Source organism: Passer montanus, unplaced genomic scaffold (assembly GCF_014805655.1).
Source record: "Passer montanus isolate IOZ18808 unplaced genomic scaffold, ASM1480565v1 scaffold13, whole genome shotgun sequence".
Classification (NCBI taxonomy): domain Eukaryota; kingdom Metazoa; phylum Chordata; class Aves; order Passeriformes; family Passeridae; genus Passer; species Passer montanus.
In genome coordinates, this window is record NW_024359832.1 from 1,191,625 (window position 1) to 1,216,097 (window position 24,473).

Consider the following 24,473-nt stretch of genomic DNA (forward strand, 5'->3'; position numbering starts at 1 on the left):
TCATTCTTGAGGAGATATGCTTAATGGAATGAGTTTAAGAGTTTCAGATGAAGTGTGGCTGAGAACACAGAAATAGAGTGTTAAAGATCCTGGAAATCCATCATCAAAAAACTAAGCACATGATTGTGCAAGCATTTATGCACTCCAATTTCAATATACCCTTCAAACAAAATAGAATTGCATATATGAATTTGTATAAATGATGTTTAAATTCCTTTCCATTCTGAAATAAACAAAGTCCTTTCTAACCTAGGAAGGAGATCTTGTAAGCAGACAAATACTATTGTATGTCAAACAGAGCATTACAACTGTCTGGACTTTCCATAATGCTCTGCAATACATTATGGAGAAGCTATAAAGTGTTAGGTAGCTCTCATGCTAGCTGTACTCAGTGTAGTCTGATGATGTTTGTCCTAACATAACTAATTACTTTATAGAGCAATTCTAGCACAAATTCATCAGGATACTTGAAGGCCATTCTCCTTCCTCCTTCATTTAGTACCTTTGTTCATATCCAAGGGTTCTGAGCACTGGATATCAACTGGCTCCATGGAAGCATTAAATCAATTGCTAGATTTGTGTTACTACTATTGCAGATATGGTTTACTTTGTCACAATTCACTCAGTCTAGCAGTGATCTCATCTCTCAGTCTTCCAATATTTACATTTTGAATTCTAGATTCTCACTTCCTTCTAGGGAATCTAGAAACTCACCTCTCAATTCCTCCTTTTGATCTGTATGTTTTTCCCTCATTGGGGATCAGTATCCAACAGCCGTAGATCTAATGTTCTGCCTGCTCATTACCTAGGTTGGCCAAAAGAAGAGAAGATAAGGAAAATATCTAAGGAAGGCACTTCTGCCCCTTGCAACTGCTGTTAGTAGAAGCTATCTATAAAGGGGGAAAAAAGACAATGGAAATGGAAAGGAAATGGAAAAAAGGAAATGGAAAAAAGGAAATGGAAAGGAATTTCCAAAAGGAAATGGGAAAAAAGAGGTAGAGAAGCTCTTAGGCAGTAGGTGAACTAAATATCCAGCATGTGTTCTACAGACATGAAGACGAAAAATTCTAAGGCAATGCAGGAAGTTACTTTGCCCTTTCTAAACAGATGGAGCACTCAAGAATCCTAGGTTAGCTAAAAGGTTACTTTGGTGGGCAGTAACTCACCACCTCAGAAGCAAATCTAAGGATGAACTGCCTCTGTTTTCATTCTGTATGCTAGCCAGAAAGTTTGTCTCATGGCTCAAATCTCATCATGAAATCGGCTAACTTTGTGAAGTGCAAGAGAAATAGCAAAAGAGATAAGCTACCTGTCTAACATAAAGGTGAACACCAGTTGGGGGATTTGGTTCATTTTTTGCCAGCAAAAGAGATAAGCTACTGAGCATTTCAGATACCTGTCTAACATAAAGGTGAACACCAGTTGGGGGATTTGGTTCATTTTTTGCAAATTTGAAATCACATAATCTTCTTGTCTTTGATATAAAACCACATTCAAAACAGTAAATTATTTTGGGACATTGGGCTCATATAAGGCTCATAATTTTTTGACAAGTGGGATTCTTGCACTCTCGGCCAGGTGACATGTGGCTTTTATTTCCAAATATTTTCCAAAGACTTCAGTTCATTGATCAGCTCAAAAATTCTATATTCTAACCTGTGTAGCATCTAAATTTTCAGGATATTTTAAAATTATTTTTCTTAGTGGTAACACTGGTTTACATTAAGGAGCTAAGAGGCAACCTTAGTTTCTTAGGTCTTAGGTTATTAAGTTTGTAAAGTCAACATGACATGAATGACAGATTGCAAAAATATACTGATAAATCAGATGGAAAGTTCTGCCTATACACCTTTTGAGTCATTGTTTATACTTCCTAACTAAAAATCAAAGGCCAGGAGCAGTGTTAATCTTGAGATCTGTGGTTAGAAAAATAAAGATTCCTCAGCAAAGAAAATTGAGACTATTTCTGTACTCCAGTGCTGCTCATGAGAAATATAATTCTACTGAGTGATGTAAAAGCTCTTGTTTCAAAGGAGGGAAAGTTCTGGTTTGAGCATGAAAGGTTCAGGATGTCCTATCACTCTTAATCACTTGCACCATTGATCCTAGCACAGCTATGTCCCTGGCTGCCTTGAACTCTCTGAAGCTGTGATCAAACAAAAAAGCAGGTTAGCTCAATGAATTTTTTCCCCCATTTTACTTTTCTCAAAATGGATCCTTATCATTTTCAAGTACTAGACCAGAAATTATCCAAACCCTTGTTACTGCATCCTATAAATAATGTTGTTCATAGTTTTAACTTCATTTTCCATGAAGAAATAATCAGGTTCTATATCTACTTCAGGCTTATTATTTTCTACCGCCCATCACATGTATTAATGAATCTTCAGTAAAATCAATGTAAACCCAAGACCCAGAAAATCCAATGGCAAAAACTTCTTTGAAACATCAGAGTATTTGTTCCATGTATATAAATTTTCAGATGCCCAGAGAGGGCATCATATTACTGGTGTGGCTGGCCACATGGTGGTCATGGAAAATGAAAGGGGTTCTTCAGAACACATTTGCTGCTATACTAAAGATGTCATACAGAAATGTGAAACATTTGATTTGGAATGGAGTAAGATAAGCTTTGCCTGCTATCAATTTCTTGTGTCTAACAGTAATTCAGTAATTCTGATAGATGCATAGCTCTTGCAAATTACTGAGCAGCCACAGGCTTTAAAAAAGATGAGCTACAAGAGGAAAGAATCTGTTTCATAGCATGTTTGCTTTAAAATAATAGAAAGCAAATACAGGGATTACTTTGTTTCTCTAGTGACAGAACTGTTGTAAAATTTAATATAACAGCATGGCAACCTCAGTTTATCAGGTGTACTGGGCAAAGAGATTTAAGTCAAAGCATTCTTCAATCACTGCTATCTGTATTTACATTTTGAAGTTGAATAAAAAAGAAAAAAAAAGACATTTCTGAATATGATAGAACCCTGATTTTTTTACTTTAACAAAAATAATGTTTTTTCATATATTCCCAGTCATAAGAAATAGGAGTTTGGGGGTTTTTAATTCAGAAAGTAGGTATTCAAAAACTGCTCTGGGCTAAGATTAGATGTAAGAGATTTACCTCTCTTAAGAATTAACTAATTTACCATATGTCTTTGTAAATTGATATGAAGACAAAGTAAAAGCTCAAAAACAAGGAGAGCAAAAAAGGTAGCTCTTCATAATGTGACAGTGTTGAAATATGAAAGCATACTAACCACTTTCCATGTTTCTTTTTCTTGTGGTCATGTAACAGAATATGAGACTTTGTTTTTAAAACACGAAAACTCCTATTAACGTGTCAGTCACTTCTATGCATTGTATCATGTTCACAAATAACATCATGCAATACTTTCACTCTCAAACCTACTGGCATAAAAAGAGAAATGTAGCAAAAGAAGGAGGAAGCATTTTTCAGCTAAACTGACCATCCATTTAGAATTCATAACCCGAAATTTTAAGGTGATGAATGAGCACCCCAACAACTCTGTTACTCCTCCTAATCCTCGTCAGGTCTTGAATCTGTTGACGAAGTCCAAACAGCCACTTCTTTCTGCCTGATCCCCTCCCCTTGCTATTGCTGGCACTCATTCAAGTCAGGATCACATTTATCTGAGCAATATACACCTAATAAATCTTCTCCAACTCAGTTTGTTCTTGCTGGCGAGACAGCTAGCTTCCCCCTCCACTTCTCTTGTCTTTCCTCAGACATCATTATGGGTGTTGACACTCTAGCAAGTTACTTAAGGTGCTCTTAAATAACTGTCTGCATGTACACATCTCCCAGTAAAAGGCAAGGTAATTGCTGCTATAAGCCAGGTCTCAGTTACAATAAACAAGAGCATGGGCATGGACAACAAAAGAAGCAGCCAAACTAGCAATCTGCAAGAGAACTTTTATTAGACATAAATAAAAAAAAATTCATCCAGTACTTTTCACAGTACTTCTCAAACACTTTGCAAAAAAGGCATGTACTATTCTCCCTAATTTATCTAAGGAAAAATGAAATCTGAGAAGGGGAACAGATAGACCAATGCTGCCTGATAAGTTAAAACAAGGCTGCAGATAGGTATTTTAGGTCTCAGTCTACTGTGCTGTCAAGAACAGGACCAAGGATTATGAATCTGTTATGACTTACACCAGACCTAACTTTGGCCACTGAGCTTACTAACATGTGTTTTCCTTCTTCCCTGTCTCTGTAGCTTCACATGATGTTAACAATAGCTACTCTCCATGCTGTAGTACCAAGCTTAGTACCTCCCCTGATGAATGCTGATGTGAAATCAGCCATCACAATGTATGTGTTCCAGTTGCCATAGTTATCATGCTTTACAGAGTCATGGGTTCAAAATTATTTCCTGAGTCCTGGAGATTTCCCCAAGGCTAAAACAGCAACAGTCTCTCACATAAGGGGTCAACTGGTCCAGGTGGGTGCATTTCCTCCAGAGGAAATAAGTTTAATGAATATAGAGTTCATTTAGGTAAAAAGCCTTGAATCTCACAAGATGGAAGATGGAAGTAAGAAAAAATTTGCTTTTGAAAAGAAATTTTTCATTGTTCATAATTTTTTTACTCAATATAATTTAAAATACCTGCAATTAACCCAAAACCCCCCCCAAAAAAAAAAAAATAAACAAAACCAAAAAAAACACCCCAAAACCTTTATTTCCTTTCCCTTTATCCTTTTAACTCCAGCTGGGTGCTGCATGGCTGACACAGTCCCAGTGTCTTATGCTGCAAAGTCTAGCATCTCATGTAAAATAATAACACAGCTGCTTCATAAACCAATTTTTGATCACTGTTTTGACATGTTCAAGACATCAGTCTTTCAATTTTCATCTACTTTAATGGGCAACTTACATCTTGTTTAATGAAAGGTTACTGTTGTCTCTTTGTAAAAGCTGACCTTTTTTCTCCATCTGACTGGAGGTCATGTGTGAACAGAGAATGAGGTTTACAGAAATGCATCTTAACATTAGAATGCCTTGGAAACAGGTGGTTTTAAAGGTGGAAGGTAAAAGCTATTTGCTTTAAAAGAGTGAAGAGCAGGTTGATTCAGTAATGCTATAGCTGCTGTCACAAGAACACAGTGAAAACGAGAGCATTGTTCTGAAAAAAAAAATTTGCCAAGCAACACAAAAATTACCTTTATTTCTTGCCACCATTTTAAACCATCATCAAGTGGCTCATCTTTTGATCATTTTGTAGTACATATTTTGAGTACAAACATCTTTTGTGCCATCTTCCTCTCACACTTAATTGCACACTGTCATTTGTAAGCACAGAGGAAGAGAACTGGGGTGAGACTTGGGCACCAATGTCGCCTTTTAAATGACCCACAAAGAAAGGAGAGGGCTCAGAGATGACTTCTGGTACCACTCTGCTGCCACACAGCCACCAAGGCAATTACCACCACTACACCTAGGGAAGGTGCCTTGGCCAAGACAAACCTTCATTACAGCTTTCTCTAATGCAGTGTAACAATCCGCCCCCCTCAACATGCATATCCATTAGGTCTCACTTACACAACCATTTTTACCACATACATGCAGAGGTTTTAATCCTGATAATTTCAGGTTAAGATTCCTTTTTGTGAAGCAGTGATCAATCATGGATGCTGTTTTCATCAGTAATAATACAGTTATTCTGAATTTTTTCTAAATACAAGGAAGAAGGACTTCTATGTGTCACAAGCCATACACTTACTCGGGATCATCTCTGAGCTCTCACCATAGATTGGAAATTCTAACTATGCTTCTCTAAACACTTCTTCTAGATAAGGTTCAGTTTACGTACTTTTCCTAATTTCTTGAACATTAAGTTCAGTTAGTTATTTTTGCAAAGGTGAATCATCTTTTTAAGGTAAAAATATAGCTTTTAATTGAAGGGAGGGTTGACCAATTAACAGCAGAAAATTCTGCAGTCTTTAAAAATAAACCTTCACCTGTGACAGCTTCTTAACCACCATATGGGAAGGATACCCTACATGTCCACCAATTTCTATAAACCAATGGTATTCCATGTAAGCTAAAGAGCTTATACTCTCTGCTTAAAATGGAATTAAAATACTCTCCTATTTTATTTTTCCATATTTATGTTTTCTCATATTGTATCTTTGTCAATTTAATTATATTTTTGTTGCTTATTCTTTTGTGCCTTTAGAGAATAGAGTCTTTCTTAAATACACTGTGAACTTAGTTATTTCACTTCCAGACTGAACTGTTGAACTCATAGTGTTTCGTGACATTCGAAACTAGGCAAAAGCACAGAGCTCTTACCTCTTGTTTTAAAGTAGCTGCTTATATGGACCATAAAGAATATGACAAGGTTCATTTTCTTTATTGCTTTTTTGCTGTTTTAAAAAGGGGGGGAAACGCCCAACTGAATTTTGCCTGGGATCAGCTACAAGGGTCTAATATATGAAACAACCTGATAACATTTCTAATAGTGTTCATCTTTTTAGGAAGATTTCTAGAGCAGAGATAAATTACACGCTGTAGAGCAGCATCTCTGTTTGTGCAATATAGTGAATTTACTATATATTTTGTGAAAAAAGTATTTTTGGTAGATGCTTTCTTTCATTTTGTGATCCTCAAGTAGTGAAACCATGTCTTTCCCTCTCTGGAAGCAAGGCACTGTTAGTGTCACTTATCTCTGCAAAGTGATAGTGCAAACACTCTTTGTCAAGAGGCCTGAACAATTACAGATTTCTTAAAGTAATTACTTTCAGTAAAGTCAAGTGCTGGAAAATTCAGACTTAATTATTTCACCGACAGTGGTTGGAACATGAAAGTGCTTTGGACTGTGGAAATGCTACATACAGATATACCCCAACTGAGAAGGAATCCAAGCTCAGAACCAGAGGCCTGGAAACTCAGTTTGAAACTGCTCCATAATCTATCATGCTGTTGCTAAGAGGATATTAATACTAGCATTTAGAATTGCAGTCATGTGTCTGACAATCCTGTGTTTGTACCAGCAGGTCAGTTGACTAATTGTGAATTGGAACTTCTCTGTGTACTGCACTATTTAGAAGAAAAAGGATGACAGGGGTACAGTTAACCATTAAGGCATTTGGGCCTGGGAGGGAAAGCAGAGGACAATCAAGTCCTTATTATTAGATGCCTTCCTGCAAATCACTCCCTTATGCAGTTACAACAGAAGGAGAATTCACCTTTTAAACTGAGTAATTGTGCCTGTCGGGCAGCCCTTTACAATTACTTTACCATCCAGCAAGAGCTCATTGATTGCATTAAGGATAACAGTACTCCACAGAAACAATCCTCTTAGGCAGGCTACTTCCAAAATCCCGTGTCTGTCAGGCAGCTGCCTGCTCTTTGAATAGCCAAAGAGATAAAGAAATAAAAATATTAAAGGCCAAAGCTCTCCTGATTTCACAATACTCTTTAAAGCCGGATGAGTGATTAGGGTGTTTGTAGCCTGTTAAACACCCATGCCTCAGGTGGAATGCTCCTCTGAGCACGTTTTACAGCAAATGTGAGACTGGTGCCTTACTTCAGCTCCAAAAATACGCCTGCTTAAGCAGCTCTATAGAATTCCAAGTTAAAATGCAAGCCCCAGTGACTGTGTGTCTTCAGCAGTTGATAACAAACTACAATCAAAGCCTTTCTCTTTTAGGTTACCAGCGAGGATCTAATCCAGGTCAGTGATAATCCTCCAGCATCTATTTAGCAATGATCCCCACAGACAGACTGCTCCATCACAGAAGTCACTGCTTCTGACATGGCTGCAGAGACTGAATGAGGATGGAGATTCTTCCTTTACTGTGGAAGCTAATTAGATTTGCACGTAGAACAGGAGTGCTGAACTAAAGCACAAGCATAGTGTTTCATTGTCAGCATCATCATTAAATAGCATTCATTTGCTATTTAACAGAGTGGTGGAGGGGAGAATGATAACCCTTGATTTAATTACTGAGAGTTTCCCATCTTCTGTGTCTGGGACACATTTATCAAGCATTCACTGATCCTGTCACTCACCCCTCTCAGAATGCTGAAATGAAACTGATTTCAAATTCTTGATTTGCAGCTATCACACAACCCTCCCAATTTGGATTTTACTTCACTACTGTACAGGTCTCCTCTCATTTTTAGATTTTTTTTTTAGTTCCTTTTCACAATGCCAAGTTGCCCCAACCTTTCCCATTTTTTCTGTGAAGTCCATTCTGTCCTCCTTCAAAAGCTTTCTGTGGGTCCTATACAAAAGCTTCCTATACAAAATGAAGGCTTGGTCCAGGAAGCAGCCTAGGCAGCCTGTGTTTACAGGAACAAACCCTGATTTTTACAGAGGGTATTAACTTGACACTTGGTGGTCTCCTGGTTCCAGCATTATTATTGTGATAGAAATGCATTTGGGCCAGCACGTTTCCCTACATGTTCTTGGTAAATATTTTTTTTTATTCCCCCTCCCCCAACCCCACCTTTTGAGGATATTTGTTGGAGAAATTTCTTCACTGGTTTTTTTTTTTTTTCTCTTTTTCCTAGAATTCAGACTGAGAATCACACACAATATGCAACCAGTATATTTCATCTCATCAGGACTACTCTGACACTTACTAATCTACCAACTGCATAAAATGAAAGACAATACATACAGAAAGCCAATTAGATTGGGATTACTTCGGCTGTTCAACAGCTGGGGCACAGCATATGTCTGTGTTCCCCATGGTAGAGTTAGGAATTAACATTTTACGTGCCTGACCTATCTAATAAACACATATCCTGACCTTACAAGAAACATTCAAAAATGAAGGTAAAAGTGGCTATGCCAAAAAATTGCATGAGCCAGGTTAGATATGAAGAGATAATTGATTAAGCAGGTAACATATGTAAAGTTAAACTCAAAGATATAGTGCATTTCCATCCTTTTCTGGGCTATTAAAGTAAATTAATGATCTAGAGCTGTGTAGGGGTTTCCAGAAACAACACTATAATGGCCAATTGGCCACAGTTTGCAGCCTCTAGAAGGGGGAGATGTTTATTCTTCAGGAAATTGCCAGCTCAAGCATCTCACTATGTATACTTTATATCTGTATGCATAGTGCAGAAATGACAACTGAACATTAGAATAACACCAGTGAGGACAAAATATGATGTTGGTTTGGAAAGAAAATTAATCATAATCTTTGACAGGATCCAGATATTTTCAAATTTCCACAATACTTTCTTCCATGCTCATAGTTTGGCAACTGCTCAAAAGTACCTGTTTTGTGCGTTTTACAGTCCTGAATGTGTCAACCAAGCAACAAGCATTCAAAAACTTTTGCAAATACAAAGGGGGAATAAGTGGAAGGCAGCAACACAGAGCTATGAAGCCAGGCTTACTTCACTACCTCCAAGATTTGCCTATCACTGTTCTGATAGGTCCCATACAAAGGGGGAATAAGAGGAAGGCAGCAACTGCCAGACACAGAGCTATGAAGCCAGGCTTACTTCACTACCTCCAAGATTTGCCTATCACTGTTCTGATAGGTCCCCACAGGAAAAATGCTTGTTTTCCATCCAGGTTCAGACTGAGACTTTGATGGTGCTCAAGAATTCTAAAATTTCACAGCACCCTTCAGCATGCTGCCTGGAGAGGGAGGGACTGGCGTGCCCTGGTCACCCTGCATGGCTTGCTTCTGGCTGAAGGCTGAGCATCCCCCATGCCTTGGGCTGCTCAGGCCATTCCAAACCTCTCCAGTCTGTAACACCAATGAGCCATGATGCCTTTTCAGTCAACTCTCTTCTCTGTGTTTCCTGGGAAAAGTACTGAGAGCTTTCCTGACTGCTTTTTATAAACCTGGCCACCGCAAGAGCTGACAGCCATTAAAAACCAAAGGAACAAAAGGCACAGAAGCCTTTATGTCGTCTTTGAGCGCATTACCTCTGGTTTGTGTCATTCCCCTGGACTCCCCAGACGTGCAGTGGAGGGACAGGGTAGAGAGGGGCGTGTGTGCGTGTGCGTGTGCAGGGCTGCGTGTGCAGGGGGGCAGGCAGGGACGCAGCCAGCCGGCCCCGCAGGCGGTCCCGCGGAGCCCCCGCGGCCGGCGGAGACCATGATCCTCACACGTAAGCTCGGGGGTCCCCTCCCGGCTCCTTTCGGGGGTGGCGGCTCTGTGGCGGGGGGCGCAGCTCGGAGCATCGCCGGGAAGTGCCGCGGGGCAGCGCGGGGGGCAGAGGGGGCCGGGATCCCGCTCGTGTTATCCGCAGCAGCCGGGGAGGCAGCGCTGGCGGGGCAGCGGCTGCCCCGTCCCGCGGCTCCTGGCCGCCCGCCCGGCCGTGTGCGCGGTGGGAAGCGTCGTCGGGGCGGCGGCAGCCCCAGGTGAGACGGGAGCGCTGCGGGAGCCCGGCATTGCTGCTGTGTCCGGGAGGCGCCCGCGGGGGCTGTGCTCGGAAGCGCGGCCGAAAGGGTTAACAGCGCAGGAGCTGAGGCGCGGGGGTACCGCGGGCGCGGAGCGCCGCTCGGGATGCGGCCGCTCCCTGGAGATCACCGTGGCGCATCTTTCTTTCTCGGTGGTTTGGTTTTGGTTGGGGGGCGTGTGTGCGTGTGCGTGTGCGTGTGCGTGTTCGTGTGCGTGTGCAGGGCTGCGTGTGCGGTGTGTCCCGGTGTGTCCCCGCTCCCTGGCGCTCCGGGGCAGTGACAGGCACGGCTGCCCGCTGCCGGGTGCCCGCGCTCGGGGGTCTCTCGGGGCCGGCGGGGCGGGGCGGGGCGGAGCGGGACCGTCATGCCAGCGCTGCCCGCCGGGATCCCGCTCGTGTTATCCGCAGCAGCCGGGGAGGCAGCGCTGGCGGGGCAGCGGCTGCCCCGTCCCGCGGCTCCTGGCCGCCCGCCCGGCCGTGTGCGCGGTGGGAAGCGTCGTCGGGGCGGCGGCAGCCCCAGGTGAGACGGGAGCGCTGCGGGAGCCCGGCATTGCTGCTGTGTCCGGGAGGCGCCCGCGGCGGCTGTGCTCGGAAGCGCGGCCGAAAGGGTTAACAGCGCAGGAGCTGAGGCGCGGGGGTACCGCGGGCGCGGAGCGCCGCTCGGGATGCGGCCGCTCCCTGGAGATCACCGTGGCGCATCTTTCTTTCTCGGTGGTTTGGTTTTGGTTGGGGGTTTTTTTTGTGGGTTTTTTTCCTTTTTTTTTTTTTTTTTTCCCCCCCCATAATTTTCGTCTCTTTCTGTTTTGGGTGGCTTTTTTTTTCTTTTCTTTTTTCGGGAGTCCTTGCGAGACGGGAACCGTCGAGTTCCTTTTGAAGTTTTCCGTAATTAGCCCGATGGCCTCCAGGAGCCCGGTGGCTCCCCCCGTGCGGCGGTGGCCGGCCCCTGATGTCACCCCCGGCCGCTTTGATCCCGGTGGAGGAGCAGCACCTCCTGCCAGACGGGTTCACCCCTACCCCCCTCTTCCTTTTTCCCTTCCCGAGGAAAACAGAAAGCCGATGCCGTTTTCCAGTCGGTCAGTTTTACGTTCCGTGTCACCCTCCCTTTCTTTGCAAGCCACAGCGATGACTTAGTTCCACCGAAACTGTGAAGTTGTTGAGCGGTGTGTTGCCATTAACCTAATGAGCTCTGTTGCCAGTCAACGCGCTTACTATTGGTACAGCAGGTTTCTTTCGGGTTTTTTGTGCCCTCATATTCTCTTTGGGAAACTTTGAAGAAATAATTACATTTAAACAATGTATTTAGCTAAGTCAGAAAGTTCTGCCTGATATGTCGTAGTACTTAACACACCTGATTTGAAAGACTGAGGAATGCAATTTTATCTTAGCCATCAATTATTTTCTTTTTTTAACAGGGGTAAGTGTGATCTGTTTGAATTGCCCTGCCCTGATCAAGAAATTCCTGACAGCAGTTCAGTAACAATTCTCTGAGTCAGGTTATGTTTTAAGCCTATTTGTAGTGAACTTAAGGAAGATAATAGGCAGATTTCTTATGAGCCTCTGAGTATGAATCTGTCAACAGCTCAGTGCCAGACTGATTCAGCATCTGTCTGGCAAGCAGGCCATTGCTGGCTGACAGCACATGGAGTTGGTATTAGGTGTGTCTGTTGATTCCACAGCTGTAGCCTGCTATCATATATCTATCAGGCATTATTACTGCTGTCTTCTAGGCATCCTGCTCTGCATCTCCAGTAGAAGCAACAAAAACAAAAAGGCTGAGATGGCCGGGAAGTGGGATGGATGTCCCTTAGATTAATGGGTTTGGGTTGCTACTTCAGTTTGCTGATGGGATCATAATTAGGACTGAGATTCTTTGATTATGGAATGCAGTATATGTAAAAGAATATGTAGATATTATTTTGACAAGATTCTTTTCACCTACAAGTTCATAGAAATCAGAGCATTAGGAGCTATGAGGCCTCTAGGACTTCTTGATCCCATCTTCTTTTAAAATGCTTGGGTTGTTAATTGATACTTTTTTGATCAAAAGGAAGTGCCATTACATTGTTTTAAACACCATAAGGCTTAAACTTCCTACATTGCATAAAATGTTATTTCTGAGTGGTGGTTAACAGCAACATATCTGGTGGTTTTATTTGGTTTTATTTCTCAGTAGTGTAGATTCAGTCTAGGATTTTTAATTCTTGAGTTTGGGTCTTCCCAGCCACTTGTGCAGCTGCCCTTGCTGGGCCAGAGAGGAAGACTGATGCTACTCATGGAAACTTACAAATGCCCGGTGTATTTTGCCTCTGGCGGGGTGTAGAAAAAAGGTACTGTAGTTGTACACATTCACTGATGTTGAATGTTTATATTGAGATTCCTAGAAAAAGGAGATGAGGTGGCTTGGTTTTACTTTTCTGGTTCTTCTGATTCATTACATTGTAGGCAGTGGTTTGTTTGAGGCATGTGAATTTATGAGTTCCACAAATATTTAGAGATGCAGTTTGCACTATAAAGTTGGTTTTTTTCCTAGGCAAAATACCACAGTATGTTATGTTTGGGCTTCTTGAGAGATTTAGACTTCTCCAATTCTCCTCTGATGGGAGTTTTGCTACTGGCTTGAGCATAAACACAATGCACCCTCGGCTGGTTAAAAGGAGACAGAGGAAGAGAACTCATGTGCTTAACAGGATGGTCCTGTACAGTAAACAAGCACTTTTCATGCTTAACTATCCTTCCTAGCAACAGGAAGAAGGAAATGAGGCTATGCAAAAGGACCCTGACACATTTCAGACAATGCCAGACCCACCCTAGTATTCATACAGTATAGCTACAAGACTTGGGGAAATAAAAATAACTTCAGATGTTTCCCCTTCCTTCCTGTGCATGTTATAGAAATACAGCAATCAAATGATACGCAGTTCACAGAAAATTTGCTGGTTTGATCTCCACTAAATAAGGAGATGATGCCCTGTATAATTTATATTCTTTGCATATCATATTGTTCTGCTTGCAGTTTGAATCTTGGTCTTTCGAGGTAAATTAATTACAAAATTCTGTATTCTCTACAATAATGTAGTAAGTGTAGATGTACAGTAATTTTGGAAATTTCAGCAATTTCAGGCATATTTCTTGCTTATAGCTAAGCAATCAGTAATTCTGCATGGTGTCAAGATTGTCTTGCATGTTTTTTGATTTCCAAAGTTTTTTGCAAAGTTTTTTTTTTTATTTTCTCATCTACTTTCTTCTGTTCAAAGGAAAAAAATTCTGCCTTCAATGGTGAGCAATTCTCATGAAAGGGGCACAGGACTTGGCTGTGACTGGAACTTTCTGGTTCTTTTTACTGGACACTTACTTGGCCAATCTTGCTGACAGTGCTACCCTATCCCACTCAGCACATCTTTGAAATCAGTAGATCTGCTGGTACAGTGTACCATTGGCAGAACTGGCAGAACCAAAAGAGAGTTGAGAATGACGTAGCCAGCTAGCTGTAATTCACTGAGATTCATATCTGACAGTTACAGGTAATAAATACTATGGACCATTCTGAACTACTTTAGTCTGACGAGCATTTTTATTCTTAGGATGAATATTCTTTCAAATATTGTTGCGTATTTGTTTCCCTTGGGAAGGACTGTGGTAGGTGAGACAGGATCAGGAAAAAAATTATCTGATCTCTCCTTATAAAGACAAAATAGAATGGCTCACTTGTTTCTTGTGGGGCATTTTTTTAAAGTCTAAAGGATGCAGAGTTCCACAGATCTGGGTTTAAATATATTTATTTTATAGTTGTCTAAATTTTTCTATTCAAATGCAGTAGTCTGTACTAAGAATGATTCCTGAGGAGATGCATGAAAGACATTTGCTGAAGCCAGTGGTGGACACAGTTTGACCTTCCCAGACCTGTTCTTACTGAAGTTTCAGGATTATCAACAATACATGCCTCTCCGCCCTCCTCCCCCATCACATTTTTGCATTTTGGGGATGTTTTCTCTGTGACCTTGTGGACCCATAGAATTGGATGTTCTGCTGGCCACCCTTCCCTCTGTTCACCATGAGTTGTAAAAACAGATTTCCTGTGCACATAAGATACAAGAAACTTTCCACTGTCAAGCTTCATTATCTACTTTAACTTTACTTCTTGCATCCATACAAAATGTGACCATTAGATCTTGTACTGAGAGAAACATTGTCAAGTATGCAGTATCACAGACAATACTGTAACTGTCTCTAATATCTAAAACCAGGACACTCATAGTAATATTTGCTTTGTCAAAATCCATGTTTACATCTTTAATTCTGCATCAGGGAAGAAGGATTTGTCTGTGATGCAATTAGCTTTCTGCTGGGCTGTTCACTGCCACTGGTATTTTGTATCTACTATTGTGTCATTCCCACAGGATGATACAGTATAGCTTGGGACTGGATCATCAATGAGGTTGCCTGTAAATGGTTATGATGTAAGGGTAGTCATTCTTCCCTGCAGTTCTTCCTACATGCATGGATAGTTTTGATGTTAAAGCTTAACAAGCTCAAAGAAGTAACTGTCTAGAAAATCTGTTTTCTTTTGTAGGAACCATTCAGCCAGTTCACATCAATTGTCATTGCTATTTCCTAGATATGAGCAGGTAGCCCACATTTTGTGCCTTTTTTAGATGAAGTACCAGTCATTCTGGGCCTGCTCACCTTTGCCTCCCTGTGGAGCTGAATGAGCCTTTGAGCTGAGCTTTGCACACCAGGCTTGCAGACAGGGAGGGGGCAATTGGTGCTTTAGTGCTGGGCTTGGGACTAGCAACAGTTAATGTTTGCCCTTCAGTATGCTCTCAAAGGTCATGCTGACCAAGTAATTTCTGAGAGAAGAGAAGGTTAAAGTCATCTTCTATTTCCCACTCTTTGGAGGAGGATTTGGTTCTCACTCTGGAATCTGTCAACATGACCTCCATCAGAGGATTTGACTAACTGCTTTCTCTGCCCCAAATAATCCTCCTCCAAGACCACCCTGTGTTAAGCAGGCCAGATAAATAACCCACGTGCCCAATTATTTCTTGAGGGCTTTTTAAGTCACTTGACATCTTGTTCCTCTTCAGCTGTGAACCTTCTTAAAAACAAGATGGGAGAAGACCATCTTTAACATGTAAAAAGAGTTGTTATATGACAGGAAAACTACCACATCAAGCTATAGTTATCTGATTAATCAAAGTTAGTTTTTATCTTCAGATCACATTGGTTTTTAAATTTCTTTCTGAATTCTCCTGTATATGCTCAAAATGCAAAAAAACCCCAAACCTCCAAAACATCAACAAAACAAAACCCTATTTAGGAATAACTTGATAACTTGCAGTGTAAACCAGGAGTTGTGATGATTCTTTTGTGTCCTAGAACAGATGTTGTCAACGTCTTCAACAAGTTAGGAAGCAATGCAGTTAACCTTGGGCAGCTAGAAGCATATGTAATGCTGTGAAAATAAGCAGTGATTGCAGTCTGTTAGAGTGTATAAGGAAAGGGCTTGGCAGACACATGGCGAATATCCTTTATTTCAGTAGCCTTTTCTTAGATCCTGAAATGATGTTGGTTTGGTGCTTCTCAAAGCTAATCAGTTGTGCTTGGTCCTCCTGACAGAGAGAAGCATCTCTTGCCAGCCAGGGCAGGCTCTGGAGGTGGTGGTTGTGCCCTCTCTGACCTCCTGCCATTCGGGCACTGTCTTTTCTTGTGCTCTGATGAAAACCTGGCTTTCTCCCCATGCTAAAAATAGTGAAACTGACCCCATTTATTCCTGCAAAGGTTTTGTTGGGTTTTAGAGACCCACGGATCCACACTGGGAAAATGCTAGTTAAGTCCTCTGAAATTTATGGAGGCTCCCATTGATTTTAACAAGTGTTGGCTCAATCAACAAATGTTTTTTCTCTTTTTATGTTTTGAGCTGAAAAAGTTCTGAAGTGATTTTGCTATGCTGAAGTCTATGAAAAAGAGGTTCAAATAAATAAATAATTAGATTTTGGTCCACAAAAGCAGTATTGTGCTTGCTGTGCTTGCTGTGCAAGAGTATTACTGAGCAATTAAAAGTACTATATTCTGTAATTTGGTATAGTTGGGAGGGAGGGAAAGTACATACAGCCAACATACACCTCTGTAGATATTTTGGAAAGCAGCCAGGTTTTTTTTAAATTTAATTTTTTTTTTTATTTAGATTTCATCAATAAGGAAATAAACAAACTTAAATCCTATCAGTGGAAGTAAGCCATTTGCTTTTTTCAAAAGTTCTGCTGACCAAAAAAAAGGGGGTGTTCAAACTTCCTGCTTTTTTTTTTCAGAGAAAACATCAATATATGATCTTAAACATCTGTTTCCTTACTTCTTCATCTGTTCCCACACAAATTCCAAACATACTCTGTTTCTTCTCCCAGTGTCCTGTGGTTTATACATAACATCAACTGCATAGTTACTGTCTTGCTTCAAGGCTCTGTAACTTGAAAAAGCCAGTCAGTCCCATGTTTAACCCAAAGCCAGCAGGAGACAACACAAAGAGAGTATTTTTTTAGTCGTCATCATATAGTTGTGGAATATCTGAGTAACATTTATCATGGTTTCTAGGGGTTTTATGACTAGGAAGCAGTATATGTGCTTGGTGTCATATATGGTTTGCCTTAAGTATTTGTGAGTCCCCCTCTCCCCATCCCTCTGAAAGTTTATAATAAGGGGTATTTTCTTAAAATTGCACATACATCCATACTGGCTCAGATTGATTGCTGAGGCAGGCAGCAGTAAGTGGAGGTCACAGCATGTATCCTTTGACTGTAGAAGGTAAATTGAAGCACAGTGAAATAGAGGAGCACATCAAAAAAGGCAGCTGCAAATGCAAAATGTAACTTGCACTTTAAAGGTGAAAGGAGAAAAGTTACTCTCTTGGGAAGGTTGTTAGCTTTCACTTCAAAACCAGCAAGCTCATAATCAGTTCAAAAGCTGTGCTTTATATTCTCTTGATCTCACTGGTTCTTCTAGAAATGCATCCTTCATGGACTGAATGTGTCAGACTGTTGTTATTCTACAACAGTTGTATATGATTAGATTGTTTTCCTAGAAGTAGAAGAAATTCCAAATGTGTTAGAAATTTGGCAAGAGCTTTTAATAATATTTTCAGAATGCTGTAAATTTTAGTGGTTGAACATTTATTGACAAACTTCCCAAGTTTGTGTTTGAGTGCATTATCCTTATAAAATGCTATTCTTCACTAATTGTATTTTTGCTTTCTTTAGCCCTTGCTATGTGCTGCTTTCTTGAAAGGTGTGGAGCACTAAGTTAATGATACTGCCTAAGGAATATTAAACTATATAAGTTTGAGAAAAAACAGACTTATGAGAAGGAATTTAATTATTTTCAAGCAACAGTCGCATATCTTCAAAGTGAAAACCATCTGAGGCCCTGGACACATAACAGGCTTACTCTTAGGAAGTCAGTCATACTGTCCCAACTTTAAAGGGCTGCAGGCATATGATATTACACAGAGCTGATTTATCATTTTCAGTGCCTGGACTGCTCATTTGTAGACAGCTGCCACAGTGCAGTTATTTCCCCGGTTTGTCTCAGATTTCACATCTGTGTTCATGTATCTATAGACTGAGTGGTTGGATAGTGTGATCAGGTCTAATGTTGGGACCACAATTCACATGTCAGGGATGCAATTCAAGCACTAGGAAAAATGATTGCGTGTACTTGGACAGTGGAATTCTATCCAAAGAAGAGTATTTCTCACATATAGCACAGCTGGTCTTAAAAAAAATGGTCCTGAATGATCTCAAATTTCTTAATAGCTCAGGACAGTGTTTTTGAGTTGAACAAAAATTTTGCAAAGCACCAGAAGTTTCAGAGGGACGTAATGTGTAGGGAGAGGTAATTTCTGATATAGACAGAAAAAGAGCATGCCAGCCATTTGCAGCCATTAAACTGGACCATCAGTCCTGGATGGGAAATAATTCTTTGTGCTTTCTGTGCTCCATGTGCTCCTCTGTGCCTTAGCAAACATGCAGACAGTTTATGGAGTTCTAGACATTAAAGTAAGGAGATAGTGTGTTCATCTCCAGCTTTCATGAAGATCTGGAATCATTCTCTGCACTGTATGGGTGAGCCTCTCCTGCAAGCTAATTCAGGATGATGGTTTTGTATTCAATTTCTACAAGTTGGTTTTGGTTTTTTTTTCCTCTTCTGAAAGAAAAGTTAACTAGAATTTCTTACTTACTTACAACTAGAATTACTTACTTAAAAATTAAGACCAAGATGCACTTAAGAAGCTCAAAAAAACCCCAGTTGTTATGTGTGACATTGAAGTGAACCTTCAGAAGTGAAGCCCATTTTTTTTCTTAAATTTGATTTTGACAGTGCTGTTTTTGCCAGTCTCACAACAGATTTTTACAAGCTGGTCTCTTAACAGAGCCAAAAGGTGAGATGAGTAGAACTGATGTGTGGAGGTGCTAATATGATTGTAAAGGTGCCTGAGTTGAGGCAAGAGGAAACCATCTGCTTGGAAAAACTGTTCATAAGATGTTTAGCACTTAGGTGAAAATTGAGTCAGTGCCTCACTGTGCAAAGATACATCTGCTTTGCACCTTGTCCTGAAGACCCTGAAAGAGCAAGTGTTTAAATTGCGTGTTATTTCATGGAAGCGAAAAAGAAGAATGAAAGTAAATGTCTTAACTGGACTGCTGTGATGGTTTTTTCTGAAAGAATGTTATTGCAGCATCACTGTGTGGTTTTTCTTTTCTATGGAAGAGAAGGTGTCATTAAACAAAAGACTATAGACATCTTACAGTTCTCCCTTCTGCAACTGCAGTTTCTAACAAAGTGTTAATTGAGATATTTTTACTCTGAAGCTCTAAACTTGCAAATTTACAAGGCCAGGAACCAAGATTAACCAAAGTTTAACAAAAAAGGAAGTTAGACTTTCCCATTTTCATTTACTACTCTGGGGAAGAATTGAGTTCTCCTAATCCCTCTGGAAGTGGGTAAATAAGGACTAATCATTCCTAGTCATACACAAAAGGAACTCCTACCCTTGATTTTAGCATGGAGGACTGCTTTGTAAAACAGACTAACAAATAAAGCTGTTTCCAATAAAAATTTCCTGTTTCCTCTTTAACACATTTGCCTGTTGTTTGCTTACACAACACCAAGAATAAAGACTTCATTGTACTTTTTGGGATTTTGGGCGATTTGGGTGGGGGTTTTTTTAATTTGTTTTGGTTTACTTTCTGAGAGGTTTTTTGGGGTTTTTTTAACTTTTTTTTTTTTTTTGGTATCAGGACATTTAGAAATAATAGCACAATGTCTTTCTTGCCAGCAGTTTTTCGTACAAGAACCTCCTGCTGCTGGGGGAGGGCACAGGATGCACGTCTGAAAAGCTGCACATACATTTCTTGCTTGGAATGTATACTGAATGGTAGTTTATTGTAAAGGTTTTAGCTGGCAAGGATGTTTGATTCAGAAAGGAAGTGGCACTGCAGGGATGGAGTGGGAAGGAGAGAGTGAGACCAGTCCTTTGCCTGCAGCAGCTTATCAGTTCAGCTGCCAGGTCTTCATCAGAAATTGCTTTGCAAATTGTGGCTGAAGTAGGACTTTCCTAAAATAGGTTGGAAAGCAGTGTAGAGTTCCTCTGCAAGTTTCCTCTCCTCCCTGTGGCTATTAGCTGGCCCCAGCCAAGCAAATGCTGTGCTTGACAGTGAGTTCCTAGCTCAGATAATTATCTCCAACCTGTGTCCCCTGGGATACTGAACAAAGGCTATTGAATGCTCTGTCCCTTCTAAATGTTTTTAGAAGTAACTGGAAAGTCTGATTTTGGAGACCTGTTCTTCTTTCTTGTGTCTCTTATTATCTTGATTGCCATTGATCAGTATGACAAGGACTTGCACATAAATATTCTCATGTCCACTTGGATATGAAACTGGCAGCTAGCAACCCAAGAGTTCCAGGGCTAATGCTGCTGAGCTGGACGCTGGAATTTGGAAACTGTGGGAATGAGCTTCTTCCTGTAGGGTAGTTTAAATGATTTGGCCAGAACCTCAGGTTTAATCAGTGTGTATTATTCTCAAACACAGATTCCAGTTAAGCTGTGGTAATGAACTTTTTACCTAGACAAGCTCTCAGCTGTTTAAATTTGTTTCTCTTATTGTGAGGAAGCTTGTTCAGTGTACTCAGCTTTCTGTGCAGCTTATTAAGTGTACCTTGGGCTAGATTCTCCCTCTCACTATATTTTGATCTGCCTGAATTTCACACACATACACAATTTGGTTCATACTCTGGCTCATCAGTAGCCAACAAGGCTGATATAGGAAAGCTGGGATAAAAAGTTGCCTTTCCCTTTGCCCGGTCACACCACATAGGAGTACAGTCTACTGTCTATTCTACAGGTAGAATCCTGGGTTTGGCCAACCTGAGTTGAACAAAAGGAGCTACTCTTGCAGGTCCCACCTCCACTCTGTCACCAGTACCCACCATGTCTCTCCCATACTGTGTGTGGGTGGAGATGAGATGGAGAGAGCCCTGCCCTCGGGGCACTCCCTGTCCCTTATTCAGGATGCTACTGCAAACCCTTCACCCTTCCAAGGGCTTGCAACAGGACTTGCAACCCTTTGCTCTTCCAGGACATGCAGCAAGACTTGGCAACTTGCCCTATGAAAATGGGGCAGCTATGGCTTGTAAACACTTAGCACTGTCTGGTACCCAACCCTAGGCATTTACATAGCCTAATCGATGGACAGGTGTTTTATTGTTCTCTGCAATTCTTGTGGACAGATAGGAAAAACTCAGGTGTTTCATTGCCTAAATGTCTTGGGGGATTCACAAAGGTATTTTGAAAGTATATATGCTCTGAAAATCCCAAAAGCATGTGACAACTGGGTGCCCATAAAATGTAACTTGGACATCCCTGACACATTTGCAGAAAAGATATGCAAAGCCTCTGTAGAGAATGGTGAAAAAAGTCCAGTGAATGCATATTCATAATTTTCTAGCTCTAGAAAGGTCATACACCTGGGGTGCTCAGCAAAGGACCTGTGAACAAATATTTAAACACATTGAAGAGTGCCTGTAGTAGTAAGGAATCTGACACTTTTTTCAACTGCACTGCAAGCATCTCCCTGCATTTTTTGCCAAATGCTTGTTATCTAGGATAATTCTTTTCTTGGATTTCAATCAAGCAAAATTCTCATTCAATCCAGACACTTCTGCAGAATGTGGCCTATAAGATACTGCATTTTATTTTAAGTAGTCTTAAAAATTAGTTGCAGATTTTTTGCTTTCCTACTTTAATTGCTTCTGAAATATTAATCTATCATCTTGTTTGTTCTTGATTTAGCCATAAAAGTTTCAAATATATGTTTTTTCTTCTTTATTGAATTTCCCACACATTTCCTTAGCATACTGAAATTGAAATACTACTTTAAGCAAAACTTTGTAATAGTTTGCAATTGGAATTGAAGAATGCCTTTCTTAATCAGTAGCTAAGTCAATATGTCTGTACGTGCTTGTTCTCATGTGGTGCCATAACCCAAAGGTGAAGCAAACACAAGTTGCACAAATGCCTGCTTGTCCTGACTTCAACAGGAGTGGATTTTTAGATGTTTATTTATCTGGAATGTTGTGTTCTGGCTCACCTTAACCCCTTGGTTTGGATATGTGTCTTAGCAAAGTAGTCTGGCAAAGCACAAATATTTTAACACTGTTGTAGCAATTTGGAACATGAGAGTAGGGTTGCCATCGTTTTGGAGACGATAAGACGCCTGCCATTTAATCCAATTTTGTGTACCTATATCTCACTGGGAATATTTCTTAGCGTGACGAAATCTTGTGATATTTTACTTGTGTTGTGTTTGGCTTTTCAGTGCCCTGTATGCAGTAACCTGTATTTGGAGCAATTCTGAGCAGGCCCCTTTGTGCATGGTTTCTGCAGCAGGTAGCCATAGTATCCTCTCCAAGTAGGTGGCAAAATTGTGTACTGAGTTGTGCATAATGAAGCCTTTGTTTCCTGGTCCATCAGGAACAGTGAATATAATGAAAGCCAGACAAACTTTAATGCTTTCTGATTTCTCTTTGTTTGTTTGACCAGTTCTAAGCAGGGAGCTAAATTCCCAGTAACACTTTATTGAATTTTTTGAAGAACATAATTAGCCCAATCCATTTCTTCAACACTTGGAGAATACCCTAGGTACCTTTTCTATTTTTTCTAGTTTGAGCTAATAGGATAACATATTCTTTCTCTCTACTTGTATTAAGTAGCAGATGAATTTATATGTGATTTATTCACAGACTAATACTCCTTTCTTTCTATGTAACATATATCTTGTGTGAATAATTTCATTCTGTGGCATGCTGTTTTGGGCAGTGTGAGGGAAACCTTCCTGTAATACACCAAGTAACTCACAAATACCTTGTAGACTTCCAGTGACACTAGGTTCTTGTTGGGTCGTAAATATGTGCTTGAATAAGCTGCAGTACAGTGTGTCAGTTGTTCTTGGACTTGAGTCTGTCGGTACTATCTACAAGGTGTTAAAGTGCACAGTAATGCGAGCTCTGCAAGGAATTTCTGTCAAGACAAAGTAGTTGTGCCAAGAGGACCATCAGATTTGCTGAACAAACACTGCTCATGTTGATTGCAGATTGTTTTTTCTAGTGTTAAATACTGTACAGGATAATCCATAACTGCTGCAGTTTGCATTAGTGCCTGTTTCTCTTACTGTTGAAATGATGAGCTGTTGATAGAGACCAGCTGAGCATTAGTGACTTTCCAGAATCTAAGATATGTTTGATAGTGAGAAGAAAAGCAAACTGGAATAAGCAAATGTGTCTCTCAGTTCAAAGTTTCCTGAAACTTTGTGCTTATTTTGCAGTGGGGATAGCAGAAGTGGTGAAGAGGAAGTTTTTTCTCTGCAGATCACTAATCAGGGGGTGATTTGTTTCTGTCCTCTTTCAGAAATCGAGGCCAAGGAAGCTTGTGACTGGCTGCGGGCTGCTGGGTTCCCACAGTATGCACAGCTTTATGAAGGTAGGCACCTGAACTCAATCCTCTTCCAGCAACTTTTGGACGATAAGATGTAATATTCACCAGGAAATGATATTCAGTGGCACCACTGAAGTTCCAGTCCTTAAGATGACTTCTAGGGACTGGGCTGCTCTCTGCCACCCACCACACACATAGATGTACCAAACCCAATGAGACTCTGAACCATGCAGGAGTTGTTTCAAGTTTCTGTTTTAGTCTGAATCTTCTAAACATCATCATAGAACAAATGTAAACGTTAGTGCTGCAGTGTGCTCCCTCTGGTTAAAACAGAAAGGAGCATAGTCAGCCACTGCTACAAGCCCAGTCTTGGAAAAATACAAAAAGCTGTGTGCAGCTCCACTGGCCAGCTCTCCTAATGGAACAGTAGTAGGAAATTCTGCATATGCATGGGTATGTCTGTATGTCTCATGATTCCCAAGTCCTGTGTGTTTATTTGCAATGGTTTGGGTTCAAATTAGACACAGGCTTACTATGAAGGGAAAGAGAACATAGAAGCTGTGGTTGTGCAGATGCTCCTCAGAGGAGTGGCTGCCTCCTGCAGTCACTTGTCCTTCTCTGGGGTGCATTTGTGTGTCTGCTTTTACAAGGTTTTGCTCAATGAGAACTGTTTTCTTCATTGCCTCTCCAGTCTACTAGAAACCTGCAGGTTTGCATACAGTTCTTTCACTCTGATGAAGAGTAGCATATAGAAGTTTGTTTTAAAGTGTGGCATGCTTTTTATATATCTATATTATTGTTCAGAATTTGCCCCCACACCACTTAAAATTACTTTCATTGCTGTGAAATTATTATGCACTCTTTACTGCCTTTTCATTTTTATGAAGCAAACTCCAGCTGCTGCTTGTAAGAACGAGCATAGAAAGTTCATTATTACAGTGAATAACTGCTGAAAATTACAGCAAATGCTGAGCTGACCTTCTTGAAAAATGATCTTGTTTAGCTTTGATTTGCAGCTGCATTTGCAATATGAGATGATAATAGCACTTTCAAAAGCTGCACTTGGCAAAACTTTTCTTTGCCTGTTC

The 24,473-nt window shown here is 40.7% G+C and overlaps 1 protein-coding gene across 7 annotated transcripts in view; it reads left to right on the plus strand.

Annotated features, from left to right (window-relative positions):
- DLC1 (DLC1 Rho GTPase activating protein) overlaps positions 1-24,473 on the plus strand; it is a 244,253-nt gene that overhangs the window by 195,416 nt on the left and 24,364 nt on the right. For 6 of the 7 annotated variants that reach the window (XM_039698935.1, XM_039698937.1, XM_039698934.1 and 3 more), the window contains one exon: positions 23,359-23,430. In XM_039698935.1, the coding sequence (XP_039554869.1) occupies positions 23,359-23,430 (72 nt within the window). Of the gene's footprint in view, positions 1-10,021; positions 10,113-23,358; positions 23,431-24,473 lie in introns of those variants that run through there. The other variant, XM_039698940.1, reaches the window with a different exon arrangement.